We start from the raw sequence: 19,312 nt of genomic DNA on the forward strand, positions 1-19,312 counted from the left end.
CCTTATAACTATCGTGCATTTGTCAGGGTTCACTTCTATATCCCTTTCAGTTAGTAGAAAGCCAAAGAACTTCCTTGTTTCTATCCCAAATGCACACTTATCTGGATTAAGCTTTAAATTGTAATAATGATAATAATAATAATAAGTTGGTTGTAAAAAAATTATTTTCCTATGTCAAAATATAACTTCTTTTAAGTGTTGAATTACTTATGTAACAAGGGCATTTTTGTAAAATAGTAATGCATAGGAATAATGTAATTTGGTGTGTTGATTTTCAAATAATCAATATTTTTAGTTGAAGGAGGTAACGTAATAATATATCTGTTGCTTCTTATGTATGAAAACACCATATACTGTGTTTATTATGATTTATAATATTATTCAAAATAAATGAAAATAAAAACAACCAAAGCTCTGAGAAAAAAATATGGAAATAAACATCACTAGTTTTATTGAAACTGGTTGCGTATAACTGAAGAGCTGTACGAAAGGGCAAAAAGTCTTTTTATCTCAATAATTTATTCTTTTAAAAAAAATTATACTTGCTTCCAATAAATCACATTTAATTTTAAAATAAACATTATTTTTTTATATTTAAATAAAATAATATTTAAACTTTTAATTTTAAATAAATAGTCCAATTATTTATATTTTTAGTAAAAGCACGCAGTGAAGTCACTCAACTTATCTATTAAATGAAATTTTATCATAGTAGATCCCAGAAATTTTATAAGAATGGTGCAACTATATCTAGACTTTACCAGAATATGCAGATTTTAAAAGAAGTGCAAAATTCGTGTTTGGAAACACATATTAAATGAAGAATTATGTTCCAAAACTCATTTTGAATTTGAAAAGTTTTTTATATCCCTTAAAGTCGCGGTACAAAACACAATTTAATATTTTTTTTCCCGTAAAGTCATACTGCTAAACATAATTTCATTCCATTTTAATTTTTTTAATCAGGTCAGCTAGCATATTTTTTTATTTTATAAAACTATACTTAGTAGCACATTTTTTTATTTTTTTTATTTGAATGTTTTTAAAAAGTAGTTTAATGTAATGTTGTAAGTTTTATTGTTATGATTTTAGGTAATGTAATTAAATAATCAAATTATTCACGTTAATTAAATATTATTTAGAAAAAATTAAAACAATACTAAAATTAATGTTCTCAGTTGATTCTGAGGGTGATACTGAGTTTTTCTTAACCCTTCAAAAAAATTGAGTTTTTACTTGGCTACTTTCTAAATGCCAATTTCAATATGCATTTCTATACTTATCATGTTCGATGAATGTCTCCTGATTTGCTCCCCATCATTGCCTTGTGATTATTTTCTTACCTTTCCATCATGCAGCAAGAGGTGAGCATGTTGATGTAATTAGGTTGTTGTCTATGGACATCTTCCACAAAGGAAAACTTATACGGAAAGAAAGGAAAACTTATACGGAAAGGTAATTCAAATGAATAATCACATATCAAGGTTTTCAGATTTTACTATTAGTGGATATCATAAAGGAAACCACATTAGATATGACAGTTCAAAAGAAGATTACTTATATGATAAATTATATAATAGATTTGAGTTTTTAACTAGTTTTCAATAGTTTTTGTTGTGTAATATGATTTACTTTTAATTTGTGTACAACTCCTTCTTAAACTATATATTTGGAGTTCATTCCTATTTAGCTTGATTGAATTTTGAGTAGTTATAAGCAGGTTTGAATTTTTTTTCATAAAATGGTCAAAATACCATTTTAAATAGGCATTAATAATACATATAAAAATAGCCACCAAAACTAATTTGGTGGCTATATCTACAAAGTTGTTGTTTAGCGACCGAGACAAAATTGGTCGTTATTGCGGTCTCCATTTAGTCACCGAATTAGCCACCACAAGTTTTTTTTTTCATTAATTATTTTAATTCATTAGCAACCGAAAATAGTGGTTGTTATCACCTTCTATTTCAACCACAAATTTAGCCACGTATATTTTATAAAAATTTGGTCACTAATTGGGTTCATGAATTTTGGTGACTAAATTTTTTTCGACCAATTTAGTCATCGAAATTTCGGTTTGTAATTTGGTTCCTGAAATTTGGTGACCAAATTTTCTACGATCGATTTAGCCACCAAATTTTCGGTCCCAAATTAGTGACCAATTTATAATTTGGTCGTTAAATGCTTTGCGACTAGGGTTTTCGCTGTCATTTTTATTTGGTGACCATTTTGGTCGTTGTATTGGACAGGAATGCTCGGGACCTCTATCCTAGCATTTAGGTATCGTCAGCTCAGCTTTGGACCCAAAAGGCGGGTTTTGAGCTTGACCTAGTTTTAATGGTAAGCTCGGGAAAGAATAATTAAAGTAGAGAAAATATTAAGTTAGGTCATTTGTTAATATAAAGTCGTCCGTTAAATATATGTTAATATAAAGTTGTTAGTTGAATATATGTTAATATAAAGTTGTTAATTGAATATATATGTTAATATAAAGCTGTTAGTTGAATATATATATTAATGTAAAGTTGTTAGTTGAATATATATGTTAATATAAAGTTGTTAGTTGAATATATATGTTAATATAAAATTGTTAGTTGAATATATATGTTAATAAAGTTGTTAAATAAGTAGCGAGCACCCCTGAATAAAGGTGCACAAGATTCTCTTCTGTTGTTAGCACCGTGAGTAAAGGTGCCCGTAGGCAGAATATTTTTCTGTTATATATGCTTTCAGTTGAGATTATATGCTCGTGAGTGAAAGTTATTAAAGGGATCACTGTAAAAGGGGCCTGAGACCTTTGGTAAAGGTATGCTGTTTCCAAATACTTGAGACTGAAACTGATTATTATTTTGTATGCTCTCACTAACTTGATCGTCGGAGTGTGTGATAAGTGCGTAAATTTTGTAATATTTCATATCAAAATATAGGCACTTATGAGTATTAATTGCTAATTTACATATAAAATAATCCCTAATTTAAGAATGTATACCTTTTTAGATTTTTTATGATCTTTATTTGACTAAAAGCATTTTGTTCCCAAATTTGGTGTTAATTGCATGTTTCTAGGGAAGAATGGAGATTTGGACTAATGAAGATTGATATATGCTAAAAGGAGAAAGTTGAAAGGCCTAGAACGCATAGAAGAGAGAAAAAATTACAACTCAGCAACGAGAATGCATCAGATTAATTGGGCTATTTTTATGTTTTTATCATTAAAGTCATAAGTGCGACATAGGAAGTCACCTAACCCTAGAAAATTAGGTTAAATAGGAGGCTAGAGGCATAACTCTAGGGTGCCATATTGAGAGGAAAACACATTTGAGTGAATTGTAACCAATTGGGAGAATGGAAGGTGCTAGAAGTATGCGTGGCTGATTCTACCCTTTGGGATTGGCAGTAATTTGTTCGAACTCTTATATATTGAGGTGGTATTTAAATATTTAATATTTTGTTCTTGATTGATTATTGGCATTGTTGTTTTACTTCTAAACCATTGTGATAGTTTGAGAATCTTAAATCTGACTGAGAGGTATTTTTAGGGTTTTGACCTAAACAATAACACTAAACATATTTGAGTGCTAAACATAGACTTGAAATGTTAATTACCATTAACATCTTAGTGTGATTCTAAGTTGTTTTTATAAATATGAGATAAATTTATATATAGGAAACACTCTTAAGAATTTTATATGCGAGAAATCAATATAAATAAATTTTCTACGGGCATCAACGTCAATCAAAGAACTTAATATTAACATGCTAATCAAAATACATGAGAGTGAGAAAGATGAAACCTAATCCCTATTATTCCAACTTGAAGCAACCAAATTCTTTGTCTGTTTTCTTATTTATCATAGCCAACTCATTCAATTTCAACACACTTTTTATTATTCTGTCTTTATATTTAGCGAATTTTGTACTTCATAATTCCACTTTTCCTTGTGGGATCGATATTCATCCTTAGGGATAATTATAACTTCGGACAATGTGATGCACTTGCTGTAGAAAATCATCAGTCTGATCAATAGGTAGAGCCCTCTCTTTCCCAGTGGAGCGTTGTTCCAGTGCACCCAGAGAAGATAGACTAGAAGCGGATCTCTCCGTCCAGTCCTCTCAACATTTGACGCCCACCGTGGGGCACGATAAAACCTGATCCCATCCACATTCCTGATTGGGCCTTCCGACATGATGAGAAACACAAGGCAAGGACTGCTAGGATCTGAAGGAAGTGATGCCCCTACCTTACAGCACAAACGAGAGCAAGAGCGGAGCCAAGAACGAATCCAAGAAGAAGTCAAGGCCAAGCAGGAGAGGTTACGAGTGGTAGCCAGAGCTGAGCAAGAGCTTTTGCAAGATCGTCTGATGGCAGAAATCCCCGGGTAGCTATGGAGAAGCAAGCGCAAGCCAATGAATAGTTGCACAAAACCAATGAGGATCTACATAAAAGACTGCACCAACATGACCGAAGTTCCACCAGGGAACGATATTTGAACTTGCCCTCGAGAGGTAGTCCCAAGCCATTTTTGCAAGAGATCATGGATCACTACAAGAAAATTTTTATTTACATACCGATTATTACATATGGATTCGAATCCGTAAGTAAAGTGAGCGTTACATACGGATCCAGATCCGTATGTAAAGTGAGCATTACATACATCTTTATATACAAATTTGGATTTGTATGTAAAGTAAACATTACATACGGATCATTACGTACGAATTTAATGAGTGTGAAACTTTTGCTTTTGTTAGTGATCAATTGGTGGGTAAAACTATTGATTGTACTTGGCGGGAATTAAAATCAATGAAAAAACTAAAATTTAAAAATTTAAAATATTAAAACAAACAAGAAAACTTATATGTTTGGTTCCCTCCATCATATTTGTTCTATTTCCTCATAAGATTTAATTTCCCAGACTTACTCAAAATTTAAACTTTCAAATCCCTATTCTCGTTCCATCCTCCAAAATTTTCTAAAACCCTTTGAAACCTTATTATTCTGCACAACTCCACCGTTGTTGCCTGACGTTGGTTCCGGACGGTGCAGATAATCCACCTTGCCGGCGCTGTCAGGCCTAAGAGTCTGGTTTTTTACGCTCACGGTGGAGGGCCCTACATCGGCGTCACCTTTTGAAGTGGGAAGGCGAGCAGCAGGGGTGGAGTGAGTTTGCTTTCACCAGTTCCATTAGGTACTATTTTTATAATTATTTATGGTTCTTACTATCATTGCTACTACTACTATTACCCCTTCTATCATGTTTTTTTTTTCTTTCTCAGACTGCGTATTAGGTTTTTGTTTGTCAGAGTTTAATTGGGTTAGTAGGGATTGTTGAAGATTGAAGATATTTCTTCACAACATGTCATAGTGTGTGTTTGATATAGAAAATAGCTTTGAAGGTTTATGATATTGTAATGAGTGGTCAATATAGGATAGAGGTTGTTTAAGGTAGTCTTTTGCATTGTGATCTACCTCATATCCCTAACCAAGGTAGTGAGCCTCAACACAAGAAGTTCTTTAAAAGGTTTCTCAAAATCTACCTTAAGTTTTTTCAAAATCAGTTTTCTGCACAAATATAAATCTGTTATTTTATAAAACAACAAATTATTTCTGCACTAGTGCTCTTTTATTAAAGCTTTTTCAAAATTCAGTTTTGGCACCAAAAAGTTTGTTTAATCCCTTTTATTACCGTTAAGCTGAGCTGAAAGTGATTTGGAAATCATCTTTTGCTTTTTCCAAAAACAATCCATTTATTTTAACTTTAACCTGTTCTTTTCATAACTATTTTTTGAAAAATTGTTATAAACCGTTTTCTATATAAAGAGAGGCACATCTCCCATGAAAAAAAGATCTATCGCATTTTTGAACACAGATAAAAGAGTTTTCGGTGAAAGATAAAAGCTTTGAATGATTTTTGAAAGGTTCTCTTAAAGAAATTCAAGGGTGTTTGTTCATTGTGTGCCTTGGTCAGGGTTTCAGATTTTGTCATTGTTGTGCTGTAGAAAAGTGTTGTTGCTTTAGGTTTCTTGCATCTTTTCTTATTCTTTCTTGTGTAAAGGTGATTGTAAAGGCACTTTTTGATATGGTTTCTTGAAGTGTAAGAGCTGTTGAAATAGTGGTTGTTTTTTAGAATTGTATGTCTTGTTCTTGAAGGGTTCAAGAACCACGAGTTTTGTAAGTGTTTTGGTTTGATTTAGTGGATTCCACCTTGGTGTGAGGTGGGACTGGATGTAGATCTTGATGAGTGAACCAATATAAACTGTGTGTGCCTTTTTTTCTTTTCAATCTCTGCACTCAATTCTGCAAAACTGATAATCTGAAATAAAATAAATCTGTTGATTTGAAATTAAATATGTTCTTTTGGGGTTGTCACATACTGTTCTTCAAGATTTTGGAATAGTTCTTGATTACTTTTGGATATCTAAATCTTTGTGTTGGCTTATTAAAGAAAGTAATGAGCTCTCTAAAATAATTTTGTTCAAGAATCACTTTCTTTTCAAGATTGTTCTTAAAGATTCAAATTTGGATTTCTTGGTGTAAAATCTTTCTTAATCTATGTTCTTTTCAAGGTGCTTACATTGTTCTGGAAAATCACTCATTTAATCTCAATCTAATCTGGTCAAGTTTCTGGATTGGATAAAGTAATCAGAAAATAAATCTATTCTTTTTTAAATTAATTTGTTCTTTTTCTCAGGATTACTAAAAAACAGTACTGTTTGCGAAAAATTTTAAAAGTTCAATTCACCCCCCCCCCCCTTCTTGAACTTAGACAATAAATGACCCGGCAGGGATTTGTTGATTTTTGAAACATATCCAAAAGCGAAAAATGATATGAATATAAAATGGCCGAAATTTTTTTTGCAAGAAATAAAGGGCTGGAAAATAAAATGCAAGAAAATAAAGACAATAATTTATAGGTACTTGAATTTAAAGACAAGAAAGTAAAGGTACTTGAATTTAAAGACAAGAATTAAAGGTTCTAGAATGTAAAGAAATTGTAAGGTGTTAATCAACTCAAGGCAAAATAATCTCAAGAACCTAAGCTCTTATACCACATGATGTGAGTTGAGTTTAGGATTGTTCATTTAGGTGACACTTTAGTTTTAGGATTGAGATTTTAAGGAAAATATGAGTAAAAACTGATGACTTTTTACGGCAAGTGCGCCGCATTTTTCAGAAGTAATAATTATCCCTAAGGATGAATATCGATCCCACAAGGAATAGTGAATTATCAAGTACAATATTCGCTAAATATAACAACAAAACAATAAAAAGAGTATTGAATTGTGTGTTGGCAATGATCAATAAGAAAACAAACAAAGAATTAGTTTCTTAAGTTGAAAAAATAGGGATTAGGTTTCATCTCTCTCACTCTCATGTATTTTGATTAGCATGTCAATATTAAGTTCTTTTATTGAAATTGATGCCCGTAGAAAATTCATTTATATCGATCTCTCGCATATAAAATTCTTAAGAATGTTTCCTAAATATCGATCTCTCACATAATTATAAAAACAACTTAGAAATCACAATCAGACGTTAATGGCAATTAACATTTCAAGTCTATCTCTAGCACACAAATATGTTAAGTATTGATGTTTAGGTTCGAACCCTAAAAATACGTCTCCTTCATATCTAAGATTCTCAACTTGTCACGAAAAGTTAAAAGTAAAACAACAATACCAATAATCAATCAAGAACTGAATATTAATATATAAGATATCACCTCAATACATAAGAGTTTGAGTATATTACTCCCAATCCCAAAGGGTAGAATTAGCCACGCATACTTCTAGCACCTTCCATTCTCCCAATTGGGTTACAATTCACTTTATGGTGTTTTTCTCTCAATCTGGCACACTAGGGTTGAGCCTCTAGCCCCCTATTTATCCTAGTTTTCTAGGGTTAGGTCACTTCCTGTGTCGCGCTAATGGGCTAAGTGATAAAACATAAAAAGGGCTCAATCTTTCTTTGCATCTTTTTCCATTCTAAGACCTTTTAGCTTTCTCTTTTTGGCTCAAATTATTCTCCTTTACTTCAAATCTTCAATCCTCCCTAAACTCTAAGTGTAATTCTCTCTATCTCTTCTCTCATTAATTGTTTGTATTTTCCGTTGTCATAAACAACCGATTGAATCGTAATTTCAACCGATTGAATTTCTGATACCAGTTTCTGCTTGTTTTCTATATTGGTGTTCTCGCCTGTTGACCAGGGACGTCTTCGTGCGTGGCTTATCCTCGTCAGCTTAGGGCACCTTCGTTCTGCACCGTCTGTGAGTACCTGAAAAGAAGTGAACAAAGGGGCGCCCTCGCGGCCGTTTGCACTCCGACGATCAAGTCAGCTAGTGAGAAACATCAAAGGGGACACCTCCGTATCGGAACACCGTGAATGGATGTTCTGAAGGTGGTCGAATAACTGAGTAACTGATTTCACCCTAATTGCATGTGCGTACAGTGGGTTCGCGAGCAACCAACTAGAGTGTGTGTGTAAACTGTGAAAACTAGATCCCTGTCTCAAACGTCTAAAGCCCCTTTTAAACATCTAAAGCATTTAAAGCGTCTTAAAGCGCATTTAAAGCGTATAAAAACGTTCAACGCGTTTAAAACGTTCAAAGCATTTAAAGCGTTTAAAGTGTTTTAAAGCGTTCGAAACGTAAACTAAATTAAAGCATACCTTAGCAAACTTTCAGGAAAACATTGATGTTATGTGCTTACTGCACGTGTTCTTCTGACTTGATCGCTACTCTACGTGGAGGGCCCTATAGCGTCGTAACCCAACTTAGGGTTAATCCATCGTGCAAGCCCTCCTGACGCAAGGGGGTGACTTTCTGGGTGTCAACTCATGCACCCCAACCTCTAGTCACTCGCCCTGGGAGTGTATCTACTTTCCTCCCAGAGGTGGCGTGGGTACTTCACAAGTCAGGTTTTTTTTTTTTATCAGCAATGAATAAATAAAATTAAAGGGGATACTTCAGGGGTATCCCAACCCATATATAGAGACCACAAAAGGACTTCCTATCTCTCCTTTATGGTTGGAGCAAAACAACCTTAAAGTGAGAAAAACATGCCCAAAAATATACCCAAGCAAGATCGCCTGCCGCCAATGCTTCTCGCCTTGTATGCTTTGACCTAAGTAAACCCTGCTCTCGAGGAGGATCCACTCGGGAAATCCCCATCTCATTGCTCTTATTAAGGTTAACAGACATCTTTATCGAACCAACACAAACCCGGCGATGTGTCTACCTCGGTGATTTTCAGTACCTGATCTTCCGTTCTTCGAATACGGCAATGATACACAACTTCACCGACCACCGACTACGCGCTCATGGAGATCGCCGCTTCATCGATCGGCGATCATGTTTACTTTTGCCTTCGGCGACCACCGACTAGCGCATGGAGATCGCCATTTCATCGACCATGGAGGTCATGTTTACCTTTGCATAATTTCGACGACCACTAACTACGCACGCATGGAGATCGCCGTTTCATCGACCGGCGATCATGTTTACCTTTGCCTTCGGCGACCACCGACTAGCGCATGGAGATCGCCATTTCATCGACCATGGAAGTCATGTTTACCTTTGCATAATTTCGACGACCACCAGCTACGCACGCATGGAGATCGCCGTTTCATCGACCGGTGATCATGTTAACCTTGTATAACTTCGGCGACCACCGACTACACACATATGGAGAACGCCGCTTCGTCGACCCCCGATGACCTTTGCATAACTTCGACGACCACCGACTCCACGCATGGAGATCACCGTGTCATCGACCGGCGATCATGTTATCCTTGTATAACGACCGGCGCCCACCGATTACACTCGTATGGAGAACGCCGCTTCGTCTATCGGCGATCATGTTGACCTTTGCATAACTTCGATCAACCACAGAACCATAGCCTCCATCCATCCCAGTCGCGCCTTGGCTTGCGCCTATTGAACACAGCACCTACAAACCACCGATCTTACCACAAATGCTAGCAGGCCTACAGATCTTCCAATCTTCCACAGACCCTTCTGCCTTTCCTGGACCGGGCTTTACTTTGGAGGTCCATTACTTATAGCTCTTGATACATAAGATTGGGTTTAAAACCCAATCCACAAAAGAGTAATTGAACCTGCATACCTTATGCTTCATCCACAGCCATGATTTCAGTTGAGCTTGCTGTAACATCTCTTCAGCATCTACAACTCCTTGCTTGAACGTGACCAAGTTCCTATGTTCCCATACACTACGTACTATAGCAGTCCAGATACCTTTCCAAATCAAGTCTTGTTTGTTACTGGTCTTGATGGAAGAGGCCCAAGCACAAGCCCACATGCAAGCCCACCAAAGGGTAGATTTGGGCCAACCATAGAGTTATGGCCAAGAGGATCCAAGAAGACGTTCTTTTACATGTTCAAATGCCATAAACTCTAGTGTAGAGTAGACTTTAATTTCTTGTCAAAATTAGCATAGGAACTTTATTTGTAATTTTCTTAGAATTAATTTTTGCACCTAAAACACCAACCTAGGTAAACTTAGAGTTTCTAAAAAAACCTCTAAATTTACCAAGGCCGGTCTAGAAAGCCCATGGAGGGGGTGAGCATAAAAACTAGACACACCCCTCCCCATGTGCTCATTTGTGCACCCATGTGCCATGTGCACCCATGTGCTTCACATTTACATTTCATTTGGCTAGCATTAGGGTTGCATTATGGTCCTCCTTAGCCTATAAAAGGAGGAGCCTACACCTTGTACTTTCAAGTTTAATTGAGTAAGGTTATGCTGCCATTTTTGTGCACAAGCTTTACTTCTCCTAGAAATCTAGGCTCTAAACTTCAATCACTTCACCTTCTCCCTTGAGCTGGCCGAACCACTCAAACACCATACTCATCATGCACCTACAAGGCCAACACAACTCCTAGGAGGGTCTTGATCATCTCACCCATTGCTTCCGCACCTTATTTTCTACTTTGATTCAAGAAGAACACATGAAAATGCCATCAGGTCTGAATCAAAGTGAAACTTTCAAAGTGATTACTCAGAACATTGTGTTGAACAGAAAGGATGCCTAGCCATCTATGACATAAGTCCCAAACACGCACTACCACTTGACACTCCAAAAATAAGTGATGGCTGGTTTCAATTTTAGAATGGCAAAACTCGCATAAAGTGGATTCCGTCGTCACCCCCCTCCTACTCAGGCATTCTCTAGTAGGTAGTCTATCCAGTAAGGACCTCCACGCAGTGGTCAGAACAGAGGGAAAAGCCTTGGCCTTCCAAAGGAGGTCAAAAACAGCATTGCAGGTGCCATCTCCTCTTATGCTCGCATAAGCTGATTTCACTGAGAAACACCCCTTATCATTGATCCCCCATACCCGAGTGTCTCGCTCCTGCCGTGTAATGACAGCCCTAGAAATATATGAGACTAGGTCTGTTTCCATCACCGACTCCCACTCGAACCTGGCCCGCCTCCATCTTAAGTTCCATCGCCAGACGTCCCCTTCCCACATGACTACCTCTTCCACTGTTTGACTCTGATTACATGATATGGTGTACAATCTGGGGAACGCGGATTTGAGATTGGTATTCCCAACCCACACGTCATCCCAGAATTTCACTCTGTCACCGCACCCTATCCTCCAACCCATTTCAGCTTGGAACCATCCCTCTCCTCCTCCCTCCATACAAACTTTATGTAGGTCCCTCCACCACCAAGACTGCAGCTTTACTGGTTGGTTAGTCCCCTCACCACGTCCTCCATATTTCGACTCCAAGACGTCCTTCCATCTTCCTTTTTCATCTGAGAGCCACCTCCACTTCCATTTTGCCATCAGAGCATAATTGAAATCACGTATATCTATGATCCCCAGCCCTCCTTCCTGTTTTGGTTTGCACACATTTTCCCACCTGACCCATGAGATCGGTTTATTTTCCTTCCCCCAGCCCCATAGGAACCTTCTTTGAATACGCTTGATGTTCTTACAAACCGAAACAGGTGCTTTGAACATGGAAAGGTAGTACAGGGGTACTGCTGTAAGCACCGATTTAATAACACAGATTCTACCTGCCATTGATAAGAACCTCCCTCTCCATGTGCTTAGCCTGCTCTCCAACTTATCAATGACTGGCTCCCAGAACTTCTTCCTCCTCGGGTTGCCTCCCACCTCAAGCCCTAAATACTTGAAAGGTACTGTCATCTCCGCACAATTCAAGGTCCTCAAATAGCAGCGGATGTTGTTCCTATGCACATTAATACCTGCAATCCTGGACTTGTGGAAGTTTATCTTGAGGCCTGACGCTACCTCAAACCCTCTAAGGATAGCCTTTAAAGTCACCACATTACTAAAAGAGTCCTCACAGAAGAAAAGAGTGTCATCAGCAAACTGTAAGATACTTATCTCAACCTCTTTTCTCCCGACCCTCAAACCGGATAGTAAGTTAGCCTTCACTGCTTGCCTTACCAACCCTGACAAGCCTTCCGCTGCTATCAAAAAAAGAAAGGGGGCAAGTGGGTCTCCCTGCCTCAACCCTCTCTCAGGTTTAAATTCGTCTGTCGGGCTTCCATTCACCAGCACAGAGATAGAGGCACTTTCCAGACAGCCCTGGATCCATCTGATCCACTTTCTATGAAACCCCATCTTTCCCATCATATCGTACAGAAACTCCCATCTAACCGAGTCGTACGCTTTTTCGAAGTCGACCTTTAGGCATAGCCCACTTTGCCCTCGTCGTCTGATGTCCTCTACCACTTCATTAGCCATTAGAACGCTGTCCAAGATCCCCCTATTCTTCAGGAAAGCCGACTGACAGTCGTCAATAATCGTGGGTAGCACTTTCTTAATCCTTTCCGCCAGCACCTTGGATATAATTTTATACATGGCCCCAACTAGGGATATAGGTCTGAAGTGATCGAGAGACACGGGATTCTTTACCTTAGGAACAAGTGCAATGAATGACGCATTGCATCCCTTCGGTATACAACCTGTTTCATGAAACAACTTCAGCACACCCATAAAATCTTCCTTTACTACCTTCCATCCCTTCTTTAGGAAGTTGAAGTTGAACCCGTCAGGTCCCGGACTTTTTGAGCCTTCACATTGCCACACCGCATCCCTTACTTCCCTCTCAGTGAATCCCTCGATCAGATTCAGATTGTCTGACATAGATAAAGACTTAAAATCAACTGCATCGAGTCTTACCCGTAAGTCTTTTGTTGCTCTGAACCTATTCTCAAACCATCTCCTTGCTTCGCCACGTACCGTGCTTGGTTCTTCGCACCACAACCCTCCTATCTCGACACCCTTCACTTCATTCCTGATTCTTCTCCATCGCAGAGATGAATAAAAGAACTTTGTACATGAATCCCCATTCTTGAGCCAGTTGACTCTGGTCTTCTAACACATAAGAGACTCAATCTTAACATCAATCTCCTTGAGTTGTCCTACTAACTCGATCCTAGTCATTCTATCACTTCCCAGCAGATTACCGTTGCAATCTAGGCAATCGAGGTCCTCTATCTTCTGTAAAATCCTCTTTTTAGATGTCTCCAAATTACCAAAGGTGTCCCTGTTCCATACTTTTAAATCCCCCTTCAAACGCTTCATTTTCTCTTTAACCTTCATGAAACTACTCCCCTGTACACAGTAATCAGACCATCTATCTTTCACCATCTCCATAAATCCTTTCTCTAATAACCATGCATCGATAGTTCTAAAAGGCTTAGGACCCCAGTCCTTGTCCACAACCTTTACTACTAACGCACAGTGGTCGGAAACTTCCCTTTGTTGCACATACTGTTTGCACATTGGCCACAATTGCATCCACTCTTCCGATACCAAGACTCTATCAAGCCTGCTCTTGGCCCTCCCATTAGAGTTGAACCAAGTAAAGTGCTTACCGACGAAAGGGAGCTCGATCAACAAGTTTGTATCAATGAACCGGTTGAAACCTCTTATTTCACTTGATTGAGAAACCCTTTCCGTCGCGCCTTTCCTTTCGCAAATGCTTCTAACAACGTTGAAATCTCCACTAAAGCACCAGATCAAATCTTGAGATGCCATTTTGATTCGTGATAACTCCCCCCACAGGATCTTCTTCTCCCTCAAAAAGCAAGCAGCGTAGACATTGACCACCACACACCTGCAGTTAGCTTTCACATACTTCCCAGTCACGGCAATAAACCCCTTCCCCATAACGTGGCTGTCATAAATAAAAGCATCTGTGTGCCACATCGAAAGTAAGCTTCCTCCGCCATTATCCCCTTCGTAAAGCAACCATCCAACTTTGTTATCCCCCCATAGCGAGTAACATCTAGCATCCGAGAACTGGACCGTTTTAGTTTCTTGCAGGCACACAAAATCCGCTCCCTCTCTAGCTATAATGTGCATCAAATACCTTGCTTTAGTGCCACCCCCTAACCCTCTTATGTTCAGATTTACAATTATCATGATAACCCATCCTTATCCCCCTCCTTGGCATGTTTTGTACCTTCCGTGTCTCTTACTTCCATGCACACGTACTCTTTGACTTTTACTTTGACTTTGGTCAACGCCCGGGGACGGGACGGTACACAAGCCCCCCAGTCTTGAGCTGACAACTTGTTTTTAGCAAAAAGACTAAGGCCTCGCCCATCGTCCACGTGGCATTCTGATGACGTGACATTCTCTGAGCGTCTGACGCGACATTCTCTATGCTGATGATGTGACGCTTTAGGTTGTGTGCTAATCTCTCGACATGTGGCACGATCCTACGGCCAGGGACGAGTGTCGTTAGCGCTTCTCAAGCTAACGTTATAACTTTTCGAAAACGCGCGCACAAAGCCCTGTTCCATCACTTTTCACTTCTCTCTGCACTGTTTATCTTCTTCTCCGAAACCTTGCGACTCTTGCGTTCTTCTTCCCTCCGAAAGTCCTCTCCTTTCTACACTCCAAACTCAAAGGTATGGTTTTTCCTTCGTGTTTGTTCTTACCCATTACTGCATTGATCTCGTAACTGTCTGGGTCTGTTTACATTTCTGCATTCATGTATTCTTCTTAGGGTTTCTTTCCCTTTTACGCCTTACCCCATTTGCTAAACCTTTTCTCTTCTTCATTCTTCAGTTTCTTCATCAATGGCGCGTACTAAAACAACCGCCAATCCTCCTCCGCCCGGGATCAACTATAAGGTTCAGTACCCCTGGGCCCCTGATGAACTCTTAGCTGAGTGCACGACCTTAACCACCATTGAAGACGTGGAGGACCATCAGGGTGACCCACGGTTATACAATTTCAATGCCTTCTGCAGCGTCCACGACTCCTACGTCTCGTTCTTTACGGCACCCCCGGGGAGCTGGTCTGTGTGGACGATAGGTCCAACGGTGGGAAACCCTTTTTCTTTCTTTACCAGACGGTGTTCAAACGCGTCGGTCTGCGCCTTCCCTTTACAGCCTTCGAGAGGGAGCTGCTCACCGAAATCAACATAGCCCCTACCCAGCTACACCCTAACAGCTGGTCATTCATTAGGGCCTTTGAAATTCTGAACGGGTATCTGGGTCTTCTACCCTCAGTGGACGTATTCCTTCATTTCTTTGAATTGAAGAAACAAGGGAAAAGCCTCTGGGTGAGCTTTTCTGGAGTCGCTGGCAGGATACTCCTCACCCTTTTCCAGAACTCGTACAAGGGGTGGAAGGGCAAATTCTTCAGGGTGTGTTGCACCAAACACGACCCCACAACCCTGGACGGCTTCCCCTTATATTGGGTGAAAGAACCAAGGCTGATTAAGCCCAAGTCTTTTGACGAACTACCCTCTGCTGATAGAGAGGTATGTGTGGCTTTAGCCGGCTTGGGATTCGTCTTCAGCACCGTGAAACTCATAGCTTGTGAGTTTAATGCGAACGCCCTTTCTGAGTACTTCGGTAGGAAAATCTACACCCCTACTTGTCTTCTTTATATTTGCCTCTTGATGTGCTTTCTATGATTGTTGTGTTGTTTATCTGCTCCAAACTTATGTATGTGTTATATGTGCTTTCTTGTTTAACTGGTGTTAGCTCTAACCCTTGTTCTTTTGTTTGTCTGGTGCAGCATCAATGATGGACTCATCGAGGCGTATCGCACTGGCCAAGACCTTGAGGGCTCGCCCCAAGGCAACATCTGTGAAGGTTGGCGCCTCCAGCACCCCCATTACTGAGTCCAACCTTTCCTCGTTACCAACACCACACATCGCCCAAACTCCCAACTCTCCCCATTCCCTTCAAACACCTAACTCACCCCTACCAATTGCTGCAGTCCCACTGGTTGTGGCCAGCACCCCTACCCCAGCCCCCATTGACAAGGGCAAGAGCGTCCTTGTGGTCCCCTCTGATGACGAAGGCTCTGGCGAGGGACAAGTCTTCAAGAGGAGGAGGACCAACAGGGTCATCTCCTCACGATCTGCCTCCCCCCAACATGGAGAGTCACTGAGGGACAACCCCCCTAGCGCCACATCCCCACCGCAGCAAATAGGCCAAGAGGAGGGGGCAGAATCCACACCTCCACCAACATAAAATGCTCCACAGGTTCCAGAGGTCTTGACGATTCCCCTGGCGATCATGCAACTAATGAGGGGGTTCAACGAGAGGTCGTCGGGGAACTCTTCTGGCGAGGCTAAGAAGGAAGGCATGTCCTACTACATGGGGGCCTTCCTTGCCATTGCACTCGATTGGCGCGCACAAGCAAAAACCAAGGCCATCGAGATGCAAACCCTTCAGGCTCTCAAGCGAGAGGTGGCCACCCTGAAGGAAGAAAAGCTGAAGCTGGAAGATGCTTACCAAGCCTCCCTGGTGGAGACCCGGAAGGTGGAGGAGGCGGCCACCCTGATGCTGCGCGAGGCCGACCAGAAGCATGCTGACCTTCTGGGCTCCATGGTCCCTCTGCAGGTGGAGGTGGCTGAACTGAGGGTGACGGCTGAGAACTCCAAGGCCCTCGGGGTAAAACTGAGCGAAGTCGAGGGGGAGTTAGCTGCGAAGACTGAAGCTCTCAACCTTCTCCAGGCTGATCATGACAAATTCCAAGCTGAAGTGAACAAGCTTCAAGTGGAGAAGGAATTCCTGGAAAAGCAGCTAGCCACCAAGGACTCCAAGATCGAGGAATTGGAGAAGGCCAACCAAGACCTCACCGAAGATATGGCTGGCACCTTCGATGAAGGGTTCAAGGAGCTCTGGCCCAAGCCGCATGCGAAAACCCAGGGATCAATACTTCCAACTGTGACCTTAGCAATCATATCGTCGACGGGAAGGTGGTGCCCCTCGACCTTGGGGAAGAATGAGAAGTTACTATTTATTTTCCCTTCTTTGTAAATTTCTATTCACAACATTTGTTCTGTAATTCTAACACTTAACCTTATCTATTAAATGCTTGTTCAAACGTTGTATCTGAATTCTCGTCCGCTCTTAGCTTTCCTTGCGCTTTTATCTGCTTCCGTTTTCTTTACTATATTGAAGGCGTTACCTTCGATGCATCTCTTCACTTCACTGTTTTTTACTTGAACTCTTTAAGTAGAACGTGACCTTCCTTCTTTACTCTTCCCTTCTGAGTCGCGATGCATACCCTTCTCCCGATCCTTTCACTTAGAACTTTACTTGGCCTTCGTATCTGCGAGGGATCTTCCTCATGAAAGCGTCGCCTGCCGCGTCATTGCCCAAAGGCAAAGGAGGGTTTAACTTCACGCCTTTTCTTGTCTTTGATAACTCATGTTTTTATGTTTCTTCTTCTTCTTCTTCTTGCTCTTCAAATTTCTCTCGCCTTCTGGACTCATAAAAGTCTTCAACTTGCTCTTTACTTACTTCTCTTGAGTCCCCAGGCATTTACTGCCAAAGGCATTGTTGGCTTCATCATCGCTTAAGATGGAAAGGGGTCTCATCTCTTTCTGGCCTCGACATTGCTCAAGGGCGAGGGAGAACTTCATCTCTTTTATGGCCTCAACATCGCTCGAGGGCGAGGGGGACTTACCTGTTCTATGGCCTCAACATCGCTCGAGGGCGATGAGGACTTATCTGTTATATGGCCTCAACATCGCTCGAGGGCGGGGAGGACTTATCTTATCTGTACTGGGTGTCCACACTCGAGGAGAGACCTGCTGAACGCGATGTCGTATCGTCCTCAGCGTGTCTAAACACTTGGGACAAAGTCAGGCTTTGGTGCCCACGCCCGTGGAGAGGCCTATTACAGCAGCGTCGTATCGTCCACGGGGTGTCTAAACACCAAGGCAACTTAGCCCTTATCTATGCACGCTTGGTGCCCACGCCTGATGATGTGAATGTAACTACAAGAATACATGATTCTTTGACATTCTTAGGAGCAACTTGAGCTGGTCATAAATGGCACTTTACTTTAGAATTGGATCAATGTTCTAATTCAAGAACTCACCAAGACTTAGCACCAACCAAGACTCATATGGAAGTCCATATATTGTCAAATGGAATCAAACACAAGGAATGGAAGAACACAAATGATAAACCGAACAGAAAATAGAAATGAATGAAACTGCACCAAACAGAAACAAGAAAACAATGCGGGAAACAGAAATCTAATCGGTACAAATGAAAAGAAACAACAAACAAAGCTAATCTACCGAATGGAATTGAAAGAACATGAAGGAAGAACACTTATAGAAGGAGTTTGCTGGATTTTGAGAATTGGAAGAACACCATGAAGGAAGTGGGACTTTCCTTCCTAGTTTGGCACCTCCTAACTCCTATCTACACTCCCCCCTAACCTCCCTTACTACTTACACCTATTTATTACATCCGCACCCCTATTCTATAAAAGAAATAAGAAGAGCCATCTTATTATACTCTTGTCCCAAAGCTCTTGCCATGCTCCTAGTAATTCTTTGGGCTTGGACCCCTTGTTGGGCTTGGACCCCTTGTTGGGCTTGGGCCCCTTGTTGGGCTTGGGCTTCATGGGCTTGAGCATCCTCTACTTGGTTTCCATCACCTGAGGAGAGGCATGCCCGGGGGTAGTGCCGTTTCATCCTCAGAGTGTCTGAAAACACCAAGGCGAACAGTGTTCTTGGTGCCCACGCCCAGGGAGAGGCGTGTGGAAAACATTGTTGTATCGTCCCTGGTGTGTCTAAACACCAAGATGACCAGGGATTTTGGTGATTACGCCTAAGGAGAAGGTTCCCCGAAGGATGGCGCTTCAACTTTATTGCATGTATCTGCACCAAGTGACCTGGTTCTCCACTGCTCCGAACTTCTTACTGTCTGGTGCCCACGCTCGAAAGAAACGCCCCCCGCCACTTCCTTGCGAGGTGTCTAAACACCAGACACCGGGGCTAGCTATTCCTACCTGAGGAGGGGGCGTCCCGA

General features: G+C 40.6%; 1 protein-coding gene across 1 annotated transcript; it reads right to left on the bottom strand.

Annotated features, from left to right (window-relative positions):
- Positions 1 to 13,382: 13,382 nt before the first annotated feature.
- On the bottom strand, positions 13,383 to 14,435 carry LOC137816921 (uncharacterized). Its single transcript, XM_068620097.1, has one exon. The coding sequence runs from the start codon at positions 14,433 to 14,435 to the stop codon at positions 13,383 to 13,385; it is 1,053 nt and encodes a 350-aa protein (XP_068476198.1).
- Between the last annotated feature and the right edge of the window lie 4,877 nt (positions 14,436 to 19,312).

The sequence above is a fragment of the Phaseolus vulgaris genome, chromosome 10 (assembly GCF_051622355.1).
Source record: "Phaseolus vulgaris cultivar YP4 chromosome 10, ASM5162235v1, whole genome shotgun sequence".
NCBI classification, from domain to species: domain Eukaryota; kingdom Viridiplantae; phylum Streptophyta; class Magnoliopsida; order Fabales; family Fabaceae; genus Phaseolus; species Phaseolus vulgaris.

Excerpts from the sequence above, each read along its gene's own strand:
- LOC137816921 (XM_068620097.1), bottom strand. The coding sequence starts at position 14,435 with ATGATAATTGTAAATCTGAACATAAGAGGGTTAGGGGGTGGCACTAAA.